General features: G+C 36.2%; 1 protein-coding gene across 2 annotated transcripts in view; it reads right to left on the reverse strand.

Moving 5' to 3' along the window:
• Window positions 1–1,555: 1,555 nt before the first annotated feature.
• LOC149776625 (cation-dependent mannose-6-phosphate receptor-like) overlaps window positions 1,556–22,575 on the reverse strand; it is a 33,788-nt gene continuing 12,768 nt past the window's right edge. For both annotated transcript variants that reach the window (XM_089942476.1, XM_089942477.1), the window contains exons 4-7: window positions 17,645–17,729; window positions 7,408–7,511; window positions 6,118–6,244; window positions 1,556–1,888 (exon numbers count right to left, since the gene is read on the reverse strand). In XM_089942476.1, coding sequence (XP_089798602.1) covers window positions 1,832–1,888; window positions 6,118–6,244; window positions 7,408–7,511; window positions 17,645–17,729 — 373 coding nt within the window. In that variant the 3' untranslated portion in view covers window positions 1,556–1,831. The remainder of the gene's footprint in view (window positions 1,889–6,117; window positions 6,245–7,407; window positions 7,512–17,644; window positions 17,730–22,575) is intronic.

The raw sequence follows: 22,575 nt of genomic DNA on the forward strand, positions 1-22,575 counted from the left end.
AAATTCAGTTCAGTTCTGTTTGACCTAACTGTTATACTATATAAACACTGTATCTAGTTGCTGACTTTGATTCAGAACCAGTAAGGGTACTGGTAAACAACTTTTAAAAAAAAATCTTTTATATCGTTCTTTCCCAGACAAAGAACCAGTAATTTCAGTTAAGGCCATACTGGGAGTACGTGATGTCAGGCATGTAAAAAGCTTCTATTTTGTTCTGGAAAGGTGACCATATGACCCTCATACTAGAATCTGTTTTGCGTCTTAAATTAGTGTATAACTGTTTTCTGGATAGAATTTGGTCATTCGGGCTCTAAGCCATTGACACTTAAAGGTGTTTTCTTATGACCAGTTTGAGTTGAAAGTTTTGTTTTATGGAATACAAGTGATTCATATTTCCCTGGAAATATATGTGCTCATACAGAATTCTTGGACAAAGACGTTCATTGAAATTTATTAGAAATTCAAAACTGGATATTTTTTTAACGTTTTGTAAGAGCCTAGACTCGTAACAATATATTAATATATTTAACTCACTGAACATGGCTAAATTCCATCGATTTGTATAATCTTCGTATCCAATCGTGTCGAGCCAAACAAAGTTTTCAAAACAGGTTCACTTATCAATGGAAAAAATGGATACTTTTCTTTGTTTGTAAGACTTTGTGAAATCGTGTTGCTGTTGACGTATTGCGGATATGCATATTCATGAAAAGTAAGGAAATTTTGTTACAGTCAGCCATGGACAAACACGAGTAGATGATTTATGCCAGACTGTGTCTTATTAAAATGATGGATTTGCTGTAATACCTGGGTCTGAGTAAACTGTACAGCCAGAGCACAGTCAGATATACTCTACTCAGCATTTTTCAGAAGACATTTTATATGTTTCTAAATTTTTAATAGCGGCGACCGTCTATAACGACTGATACGCAACTTTTGTTAAAATGTAAAATTCAACATAGTGTCTTGATACTTTCTGCCAATATTAGTTAATTTTTTGGAGCTAATTGAGCCCGTTTAAAGCGTTTTTATATTTGTAGTAATATTATCTGTATTCAGTGCTACTGACAAATTATTTGCCAAACGTCGATAGGCCTTTGCATCATCAGACTTTGAATGAAGGCATTTACATCATCAGGCTTGGATAACACGTGTTCACTGTTCTACCTATGATTATTTTCATTCTCTTGGTAATAGCGACTTTGACATTGAATCTCTCCAACCGAAATTTAGAAACAGGTGTTGCATTTACATAACAGTAAACCATCCGACAGTCTGGTGCCACGTTGTGATTCTAGATATTCATAAAAGATATTCCACTATTCAGAATGGTTCAACTTTTCATGCGAGTGAATGCTTTCATTATGAAAACAAAATGTCAAACGAAAAGAGACACTATTATGTATATACTAGACAGCTCACCAGAAATAAGAACAAATACATATAGCATAGGTGTTAAAAACTGTAATGTAGTTAAGAACAGACAATAATATATAATAAAAATATGACAATATTAAAACAACAAACAATATCAACAAACGCAAAGATACACCAGTGAACCGATTAACACAGTTATGATCGACTAACCTAAACTAAAACTAGTTTTGAAAATACATGGCACATTTGTGACAGTAACCATCAGTGTAATAATATATTCTGTGTTGTGCTGCACGAAGCGTAGTCACTGTCACTGTACTACGTGAATGGAACAGGAAATACAAGAATGGTTTTAAAATTATAGGTATATGTTTTTAGATAGTTCACACAAATTTGAATATTGGCAAGTGAATACAAGAAAATACCACGTTGTCTTCTCCTGGCCAGATATCTTTCATATTTTTGAGTAATTAGGGCTCCTACTCCTCCCAGCAATAAAAAGAACTCCATCCTGAATAATAATAATAATAATAATAATGCCTAGTGGCATTCGCAATCTGTGCATTGACACACACAAAAACACACACACCAGCAACAACTTGTTTAGCATGCAGGCCCTGAAAAATGAAATTTTGTGAATATAAAGTGAATAATGCCACCAACCTAATATAAAAAAGTCAGTAAAGCGGCACGTCCGATTCTATAAAAGTTCTGTATGATCATGTGTGAAAATCCTGAGCTGGAAGAAATGGGCGATCACTCCAATATTTAACGGTACTGTAGCTTGACAAGTCATATCACAACACGTAGTAGTGTACAAGTTAAAACTTGTCTTAGATATGATCAGCACAAAGTTCCACCCCAGCAAATTGGTTCCGATGAAACATAAGTTTAGGTGGAAAGACAATGCCGTGTGTGTTTGTCATTTGGATTTTTAACGTACCTTTAACAATTTTTCAGTCATATCGCTACGATATCTGCAGTGTGACAGTTTATAGTATTGTCTAGCAATGGGGCATCATGCCGCAGACATGTAGCATGATGTCCCACCCAGTCACACCAGGCCGACCAGTCCTAGCAATAACCTCTTAATGTTGAGCGCCAAGCGAGGCAGCTGTTAGTACCATTTTTGTAAGTCTTTGGTATGACTCGACCGGGGATCGATCCCACGACCTCCCGCATCCAAGGCGGACGCTCTAACCACTAGGCCACCGGAAAGGCAATGGCAGTAACTCCAGTAAATTATGGGGTCTAACAGTGGAATTATGTCATTCAAGACGTTATCAGTAAAAGGGTTTGTGCCAAATGTGCCAGGAATGTAATAATTCCTAGTAAGGTTATTCCCAAGAACCTAAATTAGAAGGACTGGGGCAACAATTCCTGTGAAGTATGCCTGGAAATGAGGAAAACGAAAATTCATCAAGCTGTTCTCTAAATAAAACCGCATGCCAAATTAGCTCTAAAATCAAACACTCCTTAGTAATGTAATTTTGAGGAAACCAAAGTTCGGGCGTCGCAGCTTCAAGTTGGCGAAGCTCTTGATGTGTTTAATCTTCATTGTTCCACGAAAAGAATCACACGACTTTTGACGAATTAGCAAGACACTCAAAAGTTCTTGGTAAACGTTTATTGCGGAAACAAAAGTCAGGGGTATGGACAGTAATGGGTTTTAACTTACCTAATGATATTTTAAAAGCCGGAAATATAACTCGTTTAGAATTTTATGAAAATAAAGTAGAATATAACATTTGATGAATTTCTACACTCTTTGTTAAAGTCATTTTGCTGGGATGCACTCCTTGGTACAGTTATGTTGCGGAAGCACCATCCTTGATATAATTATTTTGTGGAAACAAAATTTAGGAGTTGGGGCTATTAAATGTTGTGTCTTATGTAAAGCAGTATCACTTACGGGCCATGCAAAGCTGTGTTTTCTGTAAAATAGTATTAATTATCGGCCATTCAAAGCTGAGTTTTATGTAAAATAGCATCGTTTAGAAAGCTAAAAACCACCTAATTCGAGGTGTCAATAATATAAAGCTAAAATCCAAAGTTTGTTGAAATCTTCTATTTCCAAAGATATTATTTTTCAGACATCAATTTATGGTCGGACGGTTGGTTGGATAAAATGATTGATAAGAGACTTTGTAGGGCATGTTCCAAGATATAATATTCATCGTACTCCTCCTCCTTCTACCACCAGCACTACTATTTCCACTATTACCACCATCACAACCACCACCATTGCTACTACTACTACCACCACCAGAACCACTACTACTACTACTAGTCAGCATCGTCACCACCACCACCATCATCATCATCATCATCATCATCATCAACAGATAAAAGTGAATTACAATTATCTAGTCTTCAAATTACTGAGGAACACGCAATTCTATTTGTGGCATTACCCGAAAGAAAATTGCACACGGAGCTGATGCGTCTCAACTCTAGACATGCATCTTTGAGTATGTTCGTTTTATGTTGGTGTAACGAGAGCATACTGTGAAGAGTCACGCCTAGGTTTCCTACTGACCGTGTGAAGCTAATGTTGGCGTTGCAGATACTTGAGAAAGTCGTTGTGTGGAGATCAGGATGGGTTTCATTACTTTGGTGAGAGGGGTGTGCTGACTGTACTTTGCAAACAAAAAATTATTTGAATTCAGATGAGATGCAAATTGGGATAGAACAACTTTAAATCGTTATGGTCGAGCGTCAGTTTCTTCAACAGAGGTTTACAATGGCAATTTGAAAAATGATGGGAATTCCCCGGATGAAAGAAAAGTATTGATAAAATCCTTTAGCTAAGACAATATTGAATCGAAGCACTCAAGCAGCAGTGATTTCGGATTTGGATCAGGTACATATGACTTTGAAGTGCTCTTCTTCACAACTGTATGTACCAAATCCATATAGACAGGTTCAAATGCTGTGATAGGTTGCCGTATATATCCCGCATCCAAACTGTATGGTGACAAGTCAATCGATATGTAGTCAGGCTTATCTCTAATGGACTGAATTTATCACGGACGAAATTTGGAAACTGTTCCAATATGTTGACTGAGGAGAAGGTAGTTTGTTGGAAATGGTGTACATTTATTTCTTGACATTAGTTTATCACAGAATAAAGGGATTGCTTTTATATCACCGCTGGTATCAGTGTCTGTGAGGAACACAAATGGATTGCTTTTATGTAACCATTGGTAGTAATGTCGGCGAGGAACAGAAAGGGATTGATTTTGTAGAATGAAGCAGTCAATAAGAACCTACTTCCAATACTTCCATAATCTTCCAAAATGATTATTTAATAAAAGCTGTTGACAGATGTTACTAAACTAGCGTGCCATTTAAAAAAAAAAATTAAAGAGAAAATATTGGATAATATAATTGCTGATGAATGAACGTAACACGACTTTGACTACTGATTTTATAACAAGACTTAGACTACTGATGATGTCACAAGGATGTGAATAATGATAATGTAACAAGACTTTGAAAACTGGTGATGAAAAAAAGAACGGAGACTTTGACTCCCGATGTTATAACAAGACTTTCACTACTGATAATGTAACAAGACTTTGACTACAGATGTTATAACAAGACTTTGACTACTGATGTTGCAAAAAGACTTTGACTACCGATATTGTAACAAAACTTTGACTACGGATGTTATAACAAGACTTTGACTGCCGATGTTACAACAAGACTTTGACTACCTATGTTGCAACGAGATTGACTTTGAGTAATAATGAAGGAACATGACTTTGACTACTTATGATGAATAAAACTAACAAGATTTTGACCATTAATGATGAATAAAGAAACAAGATTTTGACTACTGATGATAAACAAAAGCAACAAGGTTTTACTAATGATATGTAACACAACTTTGACATTAACTACTGATGATGTAACACGACTTTGACTATTGATGATGTAACACGACTTTCACTTTGACTACTGATGATGTAACACGGCTTCCACTTTGACTACTGACGATGCATAAAAGTAACAAGACTAACTGCTGATGAAATAACACGAATTTGACTAATAATAATTAATACAATTAATACAACTTTGACTATGATGACTATGATGATGTGGGGGCCCCGAGTGGCCGAGTGGTCTAAAGCGCTGTCCGTTACCGATCACTGCCATCTCACCTCTGTCTGCGTGGGTTCGAGTCTCCGATTCAGCCAATGTGGGTGTGTGAGAAAGCTTGCCAGTAGCTTCTCGTGGGTCGGTGATTCTTTCCGGGGTTTTCCGGGTTCTTCCTCCACTATTAATACTGGCCGACATGTATAGCCTATCGTGTGCTGAAAAATGGCGTTAAAACCTACAACAAACAACAACAACAACTATTGATGATGTAAGAAAACTTTGACTACTAATGACAAATAAAAGGAACAAGAGTTTGACTACTGATCATGTAACATGACTTTGAAAACTGATGATGAATCAAAGTAATACAACGTTCGACGATAAATAAAAGTGACAAGCTTCAAGTGTTTGAAGATACAGTTCATTATTAATGCCATTTAATAATTTTACAATTTATTATTATTATTATTATTATTATCATTATTATTATTATTATTGGTGGTGATAGTAGTAGTACTGGCAGCATCAATATTAGTAGTAGTAGTAGTAGTAGTCGTGGAAGCAGCAGCAGTAATAGTAGTAGAAGCATTCACGAACTAATTGAACATAATAATTAAGACACAAATGAAAACTTACTTTAGCAAGTACAGGTATTTTGCTCCAGAAAGAAATATTCGGAATAACTTTGCACCCGGATTCTTTCCTGACAAAAATCTGAAACATACTTCCACCAGCTAAATAGCCAACCACAAGACACAAAAACCTGAAATGAAAGAAGGAAGACATTGACGTTTGAATTTTTATGTATTCTTGTGAACATGATTTAATATTTTTGCTGAAAACTAGAAGCAGATTCTTCGCAAAATGTAATTGGTGAAGAAAACAAGAATTGCAACCTTAATTTTTCATCCATAGCAAGCAATCAAAATGTTTGTTTCAAATGATAACAAAAACTGTTTAGTATACTACGGAAGAGGAAATAGAAATGCTGTATTGAAGACAAATTCTGACTAAGATACATAATCTTAAATGATAAAATATAGAGAAATGCAGATGATCTCTTTCATACATCATATTCAAGCTTCGTTCAGGATCGTATAACATGTATATTGTATTTGCCTGTGTTCTTGAGTTTTGTCCGTGATTTAGGGTTTAGTCGAAACATACCTGACTTCTATCAATTTTTTCAGAAAGATGTTTAAATTTAAGTTCAACTCTTGACCTTGTTTACTAATTTGGAAGAATTTTCTAGCTGAAATGACCCACATCATGAGCACTCAATTGTTTCTCAGCTTAAATTAAATTAGTAAATATAGGTATTGTCTTCTTTCCTGTTTTTAATTTATTCTGCGGAATCAATTATTTTTGTGTTCATATATTATTTATATGGAATAATTTATTCAAATTATTCACTAGAATTGAAAAGCCCTCATTAAATTTTGTTTTTACTGATGGACTTATTTGCCATTATAGCGAATTGATCCAGAGACAATTTTGGTTATATCTGTGTGATACCCTAAGGCTATTGGTACATCGGCACATTCAAGACCATTGGTACATCAACACTTTCAACACTGAAATTCATTCAGAGCATTCAAACGTTTTGTACTTGTTATAGAACATTTAGAATTATCTGAGGTTTAAATCACGATTCTGTAAGATCTCCTTAAATGTTCACTTTTTAGTTAGAGAAACAAATTCCTTTTTAATTTTACAAAACGTTCGGTTTGGTTTTCCTTCTGTTACATAGTTTAAGACCATAGAGTCGTAACACTTCAAAAGGTAAAAATAGCTCTTGGAAGAGTTTATTTAAATTTAAGAATTTTTTCATTTTTTTGATTTTTTTTGTCAAGTACTGTTTAAAAGGTACAGACGGACCAATGCTATGAAAACAGACGGAAATATGGGTGTAGACTAACTACTTACACTAAACAAATTAAAGAACCAACGGAGAGATCGCCTTTCTTTTCGTTCCCTCCACCAGTGTGTGACGTCCTCGGGCATGCGTACTTACTCTTGAGAATCATGTACTATTTACAAAACAGAAGAAAACCATGGGTACATGTAAACGAAAGGTACCATTTTGTATTGTACTACAGTACTAACTGAGAAATAAAAGTAAATATAATAATGCTTTCAAAATAACCTTTTATTTTAAAATGAGTAAGTTGGTACATAATTCGTGAATGAACGAGAGTCTAAATGACATTATTGCGATGTTTCATATTTAGGGCAAAATTTAAGTATAGAGTTAATAGGCAATCATCGACTACCTTAAACTGGAGTTACTTTGGAAGCCACTGAGTACCTTTAAGTACAGTTACTAGGGAGTCAATGAGTACCTTTAAATGGAGTTACTAGGCGGTCATTAAATACCTTGATATGCAGTCACATAGCAGTCAATGACTACTTTTGTTTGGAGTTACTATGCAGTCATTAACGACCTTGGTATGCAGTCACATAGCAGTCACTGACTACTTTTGTTTGGAGTTACTAGGTGGTCATTACTACCTTGGTATGCAGTTACATAGCAGTCACTTACTTCTTTTGTTTGGAGTTACTAGGTGGTCATTAACTACCTTGGTATGCAGTTACATAGCAGTCACTGACTACTTTTGTTTGGAGTTACTAAGCGGTCATTGACTACCTTGGTATGCAGTCACATAGCAGTCACTGACTACTTTTGTTTGGAGTTACTAGGTGGTCATTAACTACCTTGGTATGCAGTTACATAGCAGTCACTGACTACTTTTGTTTGGAGTTACTAGGTGATCATTAACTACCTTGGTATGCAGTTACATAGCAGTCACTGACTACTTTTGTTTGGAGTTACTAGGTGGTCATTAACTACCTTGGTATACAGTTACATAGCAGTCACTGACTACTTTTGTTTGGAGTTACTAGGTGGTCATTAACTACCTTGGTATGCAGTTACATAGCAGTCACTTACTACTTTTGTTTGGAGTTACTATGCAGTCATTAACGACCTTGGTATGCAGTCACATAGCAGTCACTGACTACTTTTGTTTGGAGTTACTAAGCGGTCATTGACTACTTTGGTATGCAGTCACATAGCAATCACTGACTACTTTTGTTTGGAGTTACTAGGTGGTCATTAACTACCTTGGTATGCAGTCACATAGCAGTCACTGACTACTTTTGTTTGGAGTTACTAGGTGGTCATTAACTACCTTGGTATGCAGTTAAATAGCAGTCACTGACTACTTTTGTTTGGAGTTCCTAGGTGGTCATTATCTACCTTGGTATACAGTTATATAGCAGTCAAAGACTACTTTTGTTTGGAGTTACAAGGTGGTCATTAACTACCTTGGTAAGCAGTTACATAACAGTCACTGTCTACTTTTGTTTGGAGTTACTAGACCGTCACTGTCTCTCCATCACCACGCTTACATCGGGAACACAATATCAATAATAATAATTTTAATTGTGAATTTCACAGCTTAAATACGATATAAAAATCATTAAATAGAGGGTGTAAAGACAAAAGTCATCAATATTGAAAATAATCTCCAATATAAATTATCAAACTATATAATATTAAATAATGAATACTTGGATGCAAATGTCAATACAGGATATAATGTATCGGTATTATGGTACACATGAATACCACTTCACCAAATCTCTAATTTATAAAATGGAGTTACAAACAACATGTAATGCAATTGTGCGAGAAGTGTAAATAAGGAAATTGCGATTATATATGCCAATATAGTTATTAACAGGTATCTCAGCTTTTGTATAATATATACTGATTAACCGGTATCCCTGTGTTTTCTATAATACTGTATGGAGATACAGTTCAACCTACTTCTGGAAGGCATTCCTCGACGCCCTGAAGTATGGAAGTATGTAAGTCTCCATGGAAAATAATACGATGAGTATAAAAGGCCAGACTAGGATAGACTATAAGGAAGAGTGTGAATGAACTATGACTTGAAAAGATGTCTCTGATATTGGCTGAAAAGGTGTCTGATACATTAGTTGCAAAGATGGCTGAAGAATTATTGCATAAATTATTATTTATTAGCTACGCCCATACCTGAATCCATAACTACACCTTTAACTGTACCCATAAGTATACACATAACTGTACCCATAATAATAACAATAACTGTACCCATAAGTATACCCATAGCTGTACCCATAACTATACCCATAAATATACCCATAACTGTACCCACAGCTATATCCATAACTATACCCATAACTGTATCCATAGCTATATCCATAACTGTACCCACAACTTTGCCTATAACTATACACATGACAGTACCCATAACTAAGCCTATACCTATACCCATAACTGTACCCATAACAATACTCAGAATTGTACCCATAAGTATACCCATAATTGTACCCACAACTACACATATAATTGCACACTTGAATGTACCCATAGCTATAACCACAACAGTATCCACACTGTATCCATACATGCGTCCATAACTGTACCAATAACTGTACCCATAAATATGCCCGTATCTCTACAAACAAGTATGCTTATAAATTTACACGTAACTAAGAGCACAGCTATGCCTGTAACTAAGTTCATAACGAAAGGCATAACTGTACCCATAACTATATTTATAACTTAGCCGATACCAGTACTAATAGCTGAGCCAATAACTGTATAAATAACTAAGCCCATGCCCTTACAAGTAACTAAGCCCATAACTATGTCTATAAATAAGTCCGTAACTGTAACCACAGGTAAACCTGTATCTGTCCCCTAACTGTACTTGTAAGTGAAGAAGAAACTTCATTGCCAAGCAAGGCCATATGCGAAAAGTATTTTTAGTAGCTATGAGTTACGTCATACATATCTAGCCTATAGTATAGACAGACAAGTATAGTACAGACAGACAAGTATAGTACAGACAGACAAGTATAGTACAGACAGACACAAGTATATTACAGACAGCCAAGTATAGTACAGACAGACGAGTGTAGTACAGACAGACAAGTGTACTCGTGGGACACATATAAAGAACATTGATCACAGAATACTTTCGTAGTAATCGAAGATGAAAACTATGGAATTGTACGGTTCATCAATTGAAACTACCAGATTCAAATCATAATCGCCTAAACAGGATTTGACGATGTTAAGGGGCGTGTTATTCAATGCAGAGTCACAAGAAAAACACTGATGATAGAGGTATAATTATAGGACAGCAGGTCAGCCAAATAGGCTCTGTACTAATTTGCAAAACTGTATTCAAAACATCACATAGGTACCATCACATAGTTACCATCACATCAACAGAGACAGCTAAATAAATGCTTATTAGTTGTGATAAAAAAGAAGAGTGAGATTCCTGTGTTTTGATTTATTGTTAGAAGAAAATGAAAATACATTGCAATTTTAAGGATTTAAGCAAATTCATTTTTATTTGCGTTTTCTGGCTCTTTACTCAAGAGCTGATCTTATGCACATTTAAAATAGTATAAAGGGATGAATGGTAATATTTATATCCTCAACTTAATGAATAACTTTATTTGGAAGCTTTAAGATTCAAACAGAAATGAATAACCCTTGTTTGGAAGCTTGAACTCACGCGGACATAGGCGATGTGTGTGTGTGTGTGGTCTGTTAAAGGCATACGCTTTGTAACATTCGGCCATACGGGGCCCAATTTTAGGCAGTAATTCTTCAGTCATCTTTACAGCTGATACATTAAACACATTTTCACACAATATTTCAACTACCGTTTCACAAGAAATATTTATTCACTCGATGAAGTATATTTTCCACTAGTCTGTCGATTTATATTCAGTTCGTTATTTTGAGTATTACGTACTTCAATGACGTTTGGGAAGTATTTCTCGAAGTTGTGTGAAATGACATCGGTTGATATAGAAAACAAGAATACAAGTTCATACATTTTTAGTATCTCTAGCCTTAACGCTGTAATAAATTTGGATTATGCGCATTTGGTTATAGCGCCCCGTTTTAAGGAATTGTTAGATTTTTGTGATTACTTGTTTGATTACACTGGTCAACAGTGAAATCATTACTGACTTGAAAAGGCCCTAATCTGTAGTATTTTGGTGTGCCGAACACGAATATAACCGTGAAAAATTTGTATTGGCTCTCGTTTTGAAGATATTTATATACCTCATTTTCTATGTTTCACTGTGTATATTTCTCCAGTAGGACTGCAGCAACATCCGGAATAATGATGTAACATTGCATAATACCATCATGCTCACATCATCCACAGTTGATTGCATCATTTTCTGATGCAATGCAATACTAATGCCATGCGGCTGCTGAAGTAAGTTGACGTCAGCAGTGTACTATACATGTGTAGGCCTATTATACTAATGCCAGGCGGCTGCTGAAGCTGACGTAAGCAGTGTACTATATAAAGCCCAATCAGATAGGTTCAGCATTTAAAATATTTTAGACGTTGTGCGAGACAGTTCAAGCTACTGTTACATAAAACTTATTATTTTATCCATTTACGTACAATAAAGAACAGCAATGCCTCGAAAGTGTGTTAATACCGCGGACAATTTTTGCTATATTTGTGGGGAAGTGACATTTGCCAACCAGAAGAAAAGTATCAATTCTCAAGTGAAGAAGGCATATCATCTTTACTTCGGATGCAAGGTTGGTGACCAAGACAAGCCTTGGGCTCCGCATATACGCTGTGCTACATGTACAACACAGCTTTCACAGTGGTTGAATTGCAAAAGGTCATCAATGCCGTTTGCAGTCCCAATGGTGTGGAGAGAGCCAAGCAACCACCTAAATGACTGTTACTTCTGCTTGGTTCCTCCTCTTTCCGGCGGAATAACGAAGCGAAAGAAGTCGAGAATAGTCTACCCAAACATTCCGTCTGCATTGAGACCAGTTCCACATGGTGAGGGACTTCCTATTCCAGAACCTCCAGCAGAATATTCTCTTGATTCATCTGACGAAGACAAAGGTGAGTCGACCTGTTCTTCTCCTGGTCCATCAGCATGCAGTGATCCAGATTTTCACTGTGGTGCATCATCAACCCCACACAGAATAACACAGGAAGAACTAAATGACCTGATTCGTGATTTGGACTTATCAAAGAACAAGGCAGAATTGCTAGGATCAAGACTCCAACAATGGAATCTTCTAGAAGAAGATGTCACAATTACTGCATATCGAAAGCGCCACCAGCAATTGGAGCCTTTCTTCAGAAAGGAAAGTAATCTGATATTCTGTTCCGATATTGAGGGCCTCATGAATGCTTTAAAAATCACTCATGACCCACAAGAATGGAGACTATTTGTGGACTCTTCGAAACTGAGTCTCAAGGCTGTGCTTTTGCACAATGGAAACATTCTTCCATCTATTCCAGTAGCGTATGCTGTCCACATGAAAGAGACATACGATAACTTAAGGCAGCTACTGAATTCCATTGAGTATAACAAGTACAGCTGGCACCTCTGTGGTGATTTGAAGGTAGTTGCCCTTTTAATGGGACTGCAGCAAGGATATAAAAAATACATGTGTTTCTTATGCGAGTGGGATAGCCGAGCAAGGGAAATGCACTACATGAGGAAGGAATGGACTCACAGGCAGAATGTAGCCATTGTAGAGAAGAATATCCAACACCCAGCTCTGGTTGAGGCTCAGAAAATCTTGCTACCACCCCTTCACATCAGACTAGGTTTGATGAAGAACTTCGTGAAAGCCATTGACCGGACTTTGCCAGCATTCCGATACCTGCATGAAAAATTCCCTCGACTCAGCGAAGCAAAGATTAAAGAGGGAGTTTTTGTGGGTCCTCAGATTCGAGAGCTTTTCAAAGATGACCGGTTCAACAACTTGCTGGAAGGTGACGCGAAACAAGCATGGAATGCTTTTCGCCTAGTTTCTACAAACTTCCTCGGAAATGTTAGGGCAGAAAACTATAAGGAACTAGTAGAAGACATGTTGATGAAGTATAAGAAACTTGGCTGCAATATGTCTCTAAAGATTCACTTCCTTCATTCCCATTTGGATTTCTTTCCTAGCAACTGTGGTATTGTTAGTGATGAACACGGCGAACGTTTTCATCAAGATATCGCAACAATGGAACAAAGATACCAGGGAAAATGGTCCACTACAATGCTGGCTGACTACTGCTGGACACTCCTCAGAGATGCTCCCCAACAGCTGTACAAGAGACAGGCGAAGAAATCTAAGATGTAGTCAATGACTTGATTTTTTATAGGTAGGCTATTACAGTTGACCTTTTACTATTGGAATGCATTTCGTTATGTAAACATTAATTTTTTGCAGATTACAAAAAAACTAGAGCCAATTTTGCAATTTGACTGTCATATTCGTGTTCAGCACATAAAAATTGATAAGAATTGACTAATTTTATTTCAGTAACATGACTTTTGTAAAAATTTGTTGTCCAGTGTTATTGGAACTCGGTGGTGGTGGTTGTAGGGTTTAACGCCATTTTTCAGCACACGATAGGCTATGCGTGGCAGCCAGTATTAATGGTGGAGGAAGAACCCGGGAAAACTCCAGGAAGAACCACCGACCCACGAGAAGCTACTGGCAAGTTTTCTCCCATACCCACATTGGCCGAATCCTGGACTCGAACCCACGCAGACAGAGTTGAGATGGCAGTGATCCGTAACGGAGAGCGCTTTAGACCACTTGGCCACTCGGGACCCCTATTGGAACTCGGTCCAGTGGAAATATTCTTTAGCCCGAAATAATTAGCCAATTGCTATGAGAAAACGACGCCGAGTGAAGTCTTAGTGAGTTTCCATGATGCCATGGTTTACTTTTGGTGAATTCTGGTCAGAGCCGAATGAGTGTCCCTGAGTTCCATAGTCCCTATTAAAATCTAGTGTTGTACATTGGTTGTGTGACTGCAGGCGCAGTTTTTATGGTTGGAAACTGGTAAATGACACAATGGAATAAACAAGAAGGGACTCGGCAGATACTGTTTATGTCGCCATGGTGGCAATGTGATAACAACTTTAGAGGCCAAATGTAGCTCGAAAACACAAATTGACTGGCCTAAGGTGACGTAGTAAAAATAGTTCCCCATGTTAGGGGATAGCTGTATAGTTTTACGACGTGAACTGCTGACGATACGGAAAGTTAATGAAGAGAAACCGCGCAGATGTGCGGTTGATAGACAATTGGAAAGTTGTGAGATCTGTGGTCTTGCGCTGATTAGAGTAAAATTATTTATAGAATGGACACGTTGGGCTTTCTAATTTACAACAGAAGTTATATGGAAGTCTTGGAAAACTAGGAGAAAACTCATGACTTCTAGCGGAATCGCGCCAGGGAGTGACACCACTTGGTGAAAGCAAATACCCCTGGTTTGTAACAATACCTTCAAATTATCATACTTCTTTTGCAGTATCATGGTAGTCATTGTAACTAAGTTTTGTGAATTAGAGGATAGTAGGGTTGGTAAGTTGGCATCATTGTTTTCAACATTGTTTATATCCATACAGTTATAACTAGCTTTTTTTTGTACACGTGTTAATAAATAAATGTTAATACTCTGTACAATGTTTGTTACACGCTGCTGTAAATGTACTTAAACTATATTACTGTAAATGTACTTAAACTATATTACTGTAAATGTACTTAAACTATATTAATGTAAATGTACTTAAACTATATTACTGTAAATATACTTAAACTATATTACTGTAAACGTACTTAAACTATATTGCAGTAATTGCTGTAAATATACTTAAACTATATTACTGTAAATGTACTTAAACTATATTACTGTAAATGTACTTAAACTATATTACTGTAAATGTACTTAAACTATATTGCAGTAATTGCTCTAAATGTACTTAAACGATATAACTGTAAATGTACTTAAACTATATTGCTGTAAATGTACTTAAACTATATTGCTGTAAATATACTTAAACTATATTACTGTAAATGTGCTTAAACTATATTGCTGTAAATGTACTTAAACTATATTAATGTAAATGTACTTAAACTATATTGCTGTAAATATACTTAAACTATATTACTGTAAATGTGCTTAAACTATATTGTTGTAAATGTACTTAAACTATATTGCTGTAAATATACTTAAACTATATTACTGTAAATGTGCTTAAACTATATTGCTGTAAATGTACTTAAACTATATTAATGTAAATGTACTTAAACTATATTGCTGTAAATATTCTTAAACTATATTACTGTAAATGTGCTTAAACTATATTACTGTAAATGTGCTTAAACTATATTGCTGTAAATGTACTTAAACTATATTAATGTAAATGTACTTAAACTATATTAATGTAAATATACTTAAACTATATTGCTGTAAACGTACTTAAACTATATTACTGTAAATATACTTAAACTATATTGCTGTAAACGTACTTAAACTATATTACTGTAAATGTACTTAAACTATATTACTGTAAATATACTTAAACTATATTAATGTAAATGTACTTAAACTATAATTGCTATAAATATACTTAAACTATATTACTGTAAATGTGCTTAAACTATATTGCTGTAAATGTACTTAAACTATATTACTGTAAATATAGTTAAACTATATTACTGTAAATATACTTAAACTATATTAATGTAAATGTACTTAAACAGGTTCTTGCATGATGTACAAATGCATACTGCAAAGGGTTATTGCCCGATCGATTCATCACACTTCCCAGCATGTGTAGATACCTGGATGTTACCTTTGTCTTGACCGTTCTAAGCTGGCTTAAAAATCTTAGAATAGTAGCAATGCATACAGTAGAGCGAAGACTAAAATTTATTAAGTTTCATATTTTTTCGCCAAAAATGTAAAGTATGATTATCCTTTTCTTAAATTTTTAAAATATTGATTGTTAAATTCAGCAAGGCCGAATTTGGAGAGGATTAGTTAGACAAATCAGGTGACTGTATACGCTACATAACGTGTTTGGTATGCATACATACATACTTATTCAGGGGTGATAGCCTACGCCATCAGAATCTTTCTCAAATTCATACATGTCAAAATATTTTGCATCGATTCGAGGTGAATTTATTTAATTATTCTTCGCTGCATTAAATTTGCATGACACACATATAAACACTATTTGCAAGCCCTACCCATAAGCTGAACAGTTTTCTATTTATAGCCTTCGTACAATGAAATATGATTTAAATAAGTATATATTTATATTGAAAGTTTCTGGAAAAATTTAATGAGAAATGTGAGAGTTACTAATAAATGGATTTATAATTTGTACATGTTATATTGTGTAACTTGTTTATGTGTCAGAGAATCGTGCATAATACTAGAACAGGCTTTCTGCGTATCTATATTTACGTAATAACCCCAACATAACCAGCAGTAACATTGTCTTTTGGTGGAATTAAATCTTTACGTAATAATTCCAACACCGCCAGCAACCCGATTGTCTTACATTGGATTAGAAATTGTACGTAATAACTCCCACAAAACCAGCAATAACATCTTACATTGGATTAGAAATTGTACGTAATAACTCCCACAAAACCAGCAATAACATTGTCTTACATCGGATTAGAAATTGTACGTAATAACTCCCACAAAACCAGCAATAGCATTGTCTTACATCGGACTAGAAATTGTACGTAATAACTCCCACAAAACCAGCATTAACATTGTCTTACATTGGATTAGAAATTGTACGTAATAACTCCCACAAAACCAGCAATAACATTGTCTTACATCGGATTAGAAATTGTACGTAATAACTCCCACAAAACCAGCAATAGCATTGTCTTACATCGGATTAGAAATTGAAACGTAATAACTCCCACAAAACCAGCAACAACATTGTCTTACATCGGATTAGAAACTGTACGTAATGTCCCCCACAAAACCAGCAATAACATTGTCTTATATTGGACTGGAACTTGCAAAATCGTGAAGTTGAACTTTAATTGACAGCTGCCTGGTGTCAAAGATTCACTTATTTTGGGCGATTTGAGAAACGGACAAATATATATTATTAAATACATTTTAGTCAACTGTTTCTATCAACATTACACAAATACAATTTTAAATGAACGAATGATGGATGAAAAAGCGAAAGAAAGAAGACGAAAATAATGAATTAGTTTTGGAAGGAATAACATATGAGAGAAGAAAATAATTTTTTATATTTCCCCACTTACGAATTGAGCCGACTGTTGTTTTTCACCCTGTACAATTAAATCCCCATCGCTCTGCTGGTCACATGTAAGGGTGATGTACGACGTCCTGTAGTAGAAAATAGTCACATGTCAGTGTGATGTACGACGTCCTGTAGTAGAAAATAGTCACATGTTAGGGTGATGTACGACGTCCTGTAGTAGAAAAAAATCACATGTCAGGGTGATGTACGACGTCCTGTAGTATAAAATAGTCACATGTTATGGTGATGTAGACGTCCTGTAGTAGAAAACAGTCACATGTTAGCGTGATGTACGACGTCCTGTAGTAGAAAATAGTCACATGTCAGGGTGATATACGACGTCCTGTAGTAGAAAACAGTCACATGTTAGCGTGATGTACGACGTCCTGTAGTAGAAAACAGTCACATGTTAGAGTGATGTACGACGTCCTGTAGTAGAAAATAGTCACAAGTCAGGGTGATGTACGACGTCCTGTAGTAGAAAATAGTCACATGTTAGGGTGATGTACGACGTCCTGTAGTAGAAAACAGTCACATGTTAGGGTGATGTACGACGTCCTGTAGTAGAAAATAGTCGTCATTGATATAAAACCTAGCAGAGGGGTCTTCACACTTAATTTACCCACCAGGTCTAAGCTGAACCATCATCTAATTTCTTTGTGTTATGTAGGCAGCATATATCTAATTAAAGGAACAACTCAGTAGAAAGGATAATTAGACTCTATATATATAATCAGTGAGATTTTTTTCCCATTTCCAAAGGAAAAATCATAATTGTGTTCACCTTACATATTTCACTGCTTTATTTTGTTATTAATATTTAATTTATGTTGTGTGCTTAACATGTTTGGAAGTTGTAAATTGTTGGTTTCATTTTGTTCCTGTTACATAATGTAAGACCATAAATAGTAACAATTTATCGCATAAAAGCATAAAAATTAACTGATTTTCTTCAGTCATAATCTTTGTTAACCGGTTTGAATGTTAGTTCCTCACGTATATAACGACTCACAAGCACCTGATAGAAATAGAATACATCAGGCCTAGGCATAGTGTTGTCAGAGTTTTTTGTTTTGTTAGGATTTTTAATTTGATGAAGCAGTTTTAGGTATTAAAGTACGGTATTGAAGTACACGAACTGAACGTACCTACTCAATGTTGTTGAAGTGAACAAACTGTACGTACTCACTCAGTGATGTGGACGTACCTACTCAAGGGTGCTGAAGTAAACGAACTGTACGTACCTTCGCACATACGATTTCACATACGTACCTATAATGGCGCCTATGGAGGTCAATGGACGCACCTACTAAAAGGTGATGAAGTAAACTTTTGCGTCACGATAGCCCAGCAACGTGAGACATCTTTTGTCGCAAACATGGCTTTTTCTTCCATATTCTCGCTCATCTATTAAACTCTCGTGTAATTGAAGCGAGGCTCATTTATTAAAACCTCTCGATGCATATACTTACGATAAATGCAAATATACATATACAAATATTCAATTAAACTAGTGATTGTATCAGGAAATCAAGCTAATATCTAAGATGAAATGACAGTCAGCATCATTAGTATGTATTCTTGATTGGTTGTTTAAATTTTTAACCTTTCACCTTTTAATGAACCGTTGAAGTTGAATGTAGACGAAATGCGCATGGCTAGTCTAGTTTGTAAATAAACTGTTAAATTATATTTTGTTTACTTTGTTATCCTCTCATTAACACTTGCAAAGGCTGCATCCAACATGTCCCGCATTATGCCTTACAAGGCAGGGCCGGTTTAAATCTATAGGCGCACTAAGCAGCCGCCAAGGGCGTAAAGATGTTTGGAGTGCCAAAAACGAATAACACTGTAATGTTGTTCAGTTATTAAAATACTATCATTCAATATGTGGACTAAATAATGAAATTAATAAATTATCAAGCCGAATGTGTATTAATAATAATGAACAGTTTATAATAAGCAATGCCCAGGAGGGATGCAAGGTGGATGGTTCGCCTAGGGTGCCAAATACCCTTGCACCAGCCTTGCTGACAGGCATGACTGAAATGCACACCCCCCCCCCCTTCCGAATTAGTTGTAGTAAAAAGTGGTCGAAGCCATACAATCATGCAATGTCACATACGGTATATTGTTTTACACCTACATCGAGTATGCTGATGTTACTGATGTTATTTTATGAATTTTCATTGCATTAGTTTTAGTGTCTGATCTGGCTTTACAGGTTTTACCTGGTACATTGCTTTACATGTCTTACCTATCAGTTCATGTTTTATTTTTTCTTTACATGTCTTTACATGTTGTACCGGGGCCCCGAGTGGCCGAGTGGTCTAAAGCGCTCGCCTTTTTGGGATCACTGCCATCTCACCTCTATCTAATTGGGTTAGAGTCTCGGATTCGGCCAATGTGGGTATGTGAGAAAGCTTGCCAGTAGCTTCTCGTGGGTCGGTGGTTCTTTCCGGGGTTTTCCCGGGTTCTTCCTCTACCATTTATACTTGCCTCCATGTATAGCCTATCTTGTGCTGAAAAATGGCGTTAAACCCTACAACAACAACAACATGTTGTACCTGGCTTTATATGACTAGTTATATGACGCACATAGAGGATAAAAGCGGCCCTTGAGTCTGAAAACATATATAGGCGATAGTTGCTTATAAGTTTAACATGGAAGAGACGCTTGGGGTCAAGCTGTAACATTATTACATATTACCTCAATGGGGTGAAAAAGTAACGTTGTTGGAGTTTACCTCAATAGGCGCCATTACTGGAGTTGACCTCCATAGGGGCCATTATAGGTACGTATGTGAAATCCTATGTTAAACTGGGAATGGGTTTATAGGGTCGAAGTGCTTATTGGGATAAAATTGTTTATGGGGACAAACGTGCTCATAGAGACAATTGAAATTATCATGGTAACTTTGTGATTGTTATAGGCCACTTCCATGTTCTATGGAACACGGAAAATGCAAGGTTAACTTTTTCAGCTAGAATCCAAAGATACACGTTACAATCCAACATCCAGTTTTGATTAGTAGACAAGCACACCACATATACAATCCAGCTTCCAATTTATTACCATTATCTAAAACGTATAAAGGTCTACGGGAATTTAACATGGTAATAGCTATCTACCACCCATCACCCCTAACACACAATCCAAAACACCTGTTGTTTGTCTACATATCTACAACAACTATCATAAGATAGTATAGGGTTTTAAAGAAGGAGATGAAATCGCGCATACACAATATCCATCACATCACCTATACCATACATCAAGCTATACACACCATATAAAAAAGCCTTGCATAGTCTGTTAAATTCAGTACCTACTATCAGAAGAAATGGGCACTTGTAAATGAAGGAAAGAAATCTCACTAACATGCTATCCATCACATCACATATACCATCCAATACTCCAAACACACTACCCAAAAATGCATTGTGAAGTGCCCCCACCCCCTAAATTACTACCAGACGAAATGGGTAGGGTTTAGAGAAAGGAGGTTAAGTCCCACAAACATATATTCCAACACACCCTCCTATACTATCCAACATTCCATACACACAATCCAAAATGCCTTGTGTAGTCTCCGCACGCCTACTATTAGACGAAATAGGTATCGTGCAAAAGAAGGAGATGAAATTGCACAATCACACTATCAATCTTACCACTTACGCTATCCAATACCACATATGACACTCTCAAAAATCCCTTTACCCAAACATGCTTGAATGTTTACGTGCGTTGGGTGCGTGTGTATTTATGTCACATCATAAAATTTCAAGACAAAAAGACATGTTTTTTCAGTATATTCCTTTTATTTGATTCACAATGAAAATTTCTCAACACACCACGCAAGTACCTTTTCTTCTTTCTTTCACTTTCTGTCGCTTCTTTGAAATTTCTTCATCTGCATGGGTTTTTCTTCGTCTTCTGCTTTTTCTCTTGGTACTGAGTTCTTACAGTTCTTGACGGGAATGGGTTCTTCTATTTTTGAAAACGCATTCTTCTCCTCCTCTTCTTCATCCTATTTCTTCTATTCTATGTTCTCTTTTTCTTCGGGCACTCTGAAGACGAATTTCCTTTCTCCTGGTAACGATAACAAGTATTTTTAGTTTGTCTCTTTTCTGCTATTGTTCCTTTGCTTTGACGACAAGGCCATTCGTTAGCCCAATGTTCTTTCTCCTGACAGATACAGGAAGTATCTTGACTGTTATCTCGTGAGAATGACTAGTCCATCGTCTTCTCTGAAGCATACTCTCAATGTACTCTCTAAATTTCTGATAGTAAATCTCTGTGTTGACTCTTCCATCTTCCCCGTTTGATGACTGAATGAACATTGTTAGGGTAAGTCACTCGGTTCATATACAGGGACCCACTCTATGCAAAACATAGTCAAATAAAATTCTGTTACAGAAAGATGAAACCATCAATTCCATTGAGAATCTAGAAGAAGGTAACAGGCAAGGATGTGCCGTATCGCGTTAAACACGATTTGAAGTGTTAGCTCAAATTCATGTCAGTGATTTCGAAGACGACATGAGTCAGCCTAACTCAACGCCCTCCGCCTATGCCTCTATACCACGAGAGTCCGGATTCGTCCCAAAATAAAGTTGTTCTGTCTCGAAAATTATTATCTCATGTGTGAAAATTTTTAACGACGGCTTACATCTACAACATGTAATTAAAAGAATTGAAGTAGTGTGATTAAAACTTAGTCAACAAAATTTGCAATTAAGAGGAAACAATCACACCTTCCAAGAAAAATGCAGAAAGGATGGCGTTCCGTTGTCACCTGATACTCTCCAAAACGTGTTGGCGGAATGGCAGAAGTTCACGCTAGCGAGCTAGCGACTTTAAGGAAGAGATGATTGTTTCATATCCAGCATCATCTACATACACTGCAGAGAGAGAGAGAGAGAGAGAGA

Source organism: Sinohyriopsis cumingii, chromosome 18, assembly GCF_028554795.1.
Source record: "Sinohyriopsis cumingii isolate HCF-2022 chromosome 18, ASM2855479v2, whole genome shotgun sequence".
NCBI lineage: Eukaryota > Metazoa > Mollusca > Bivalvia > Unionida > Unionidae > Sinohyriopsis > Sinohyriopsis cumingii.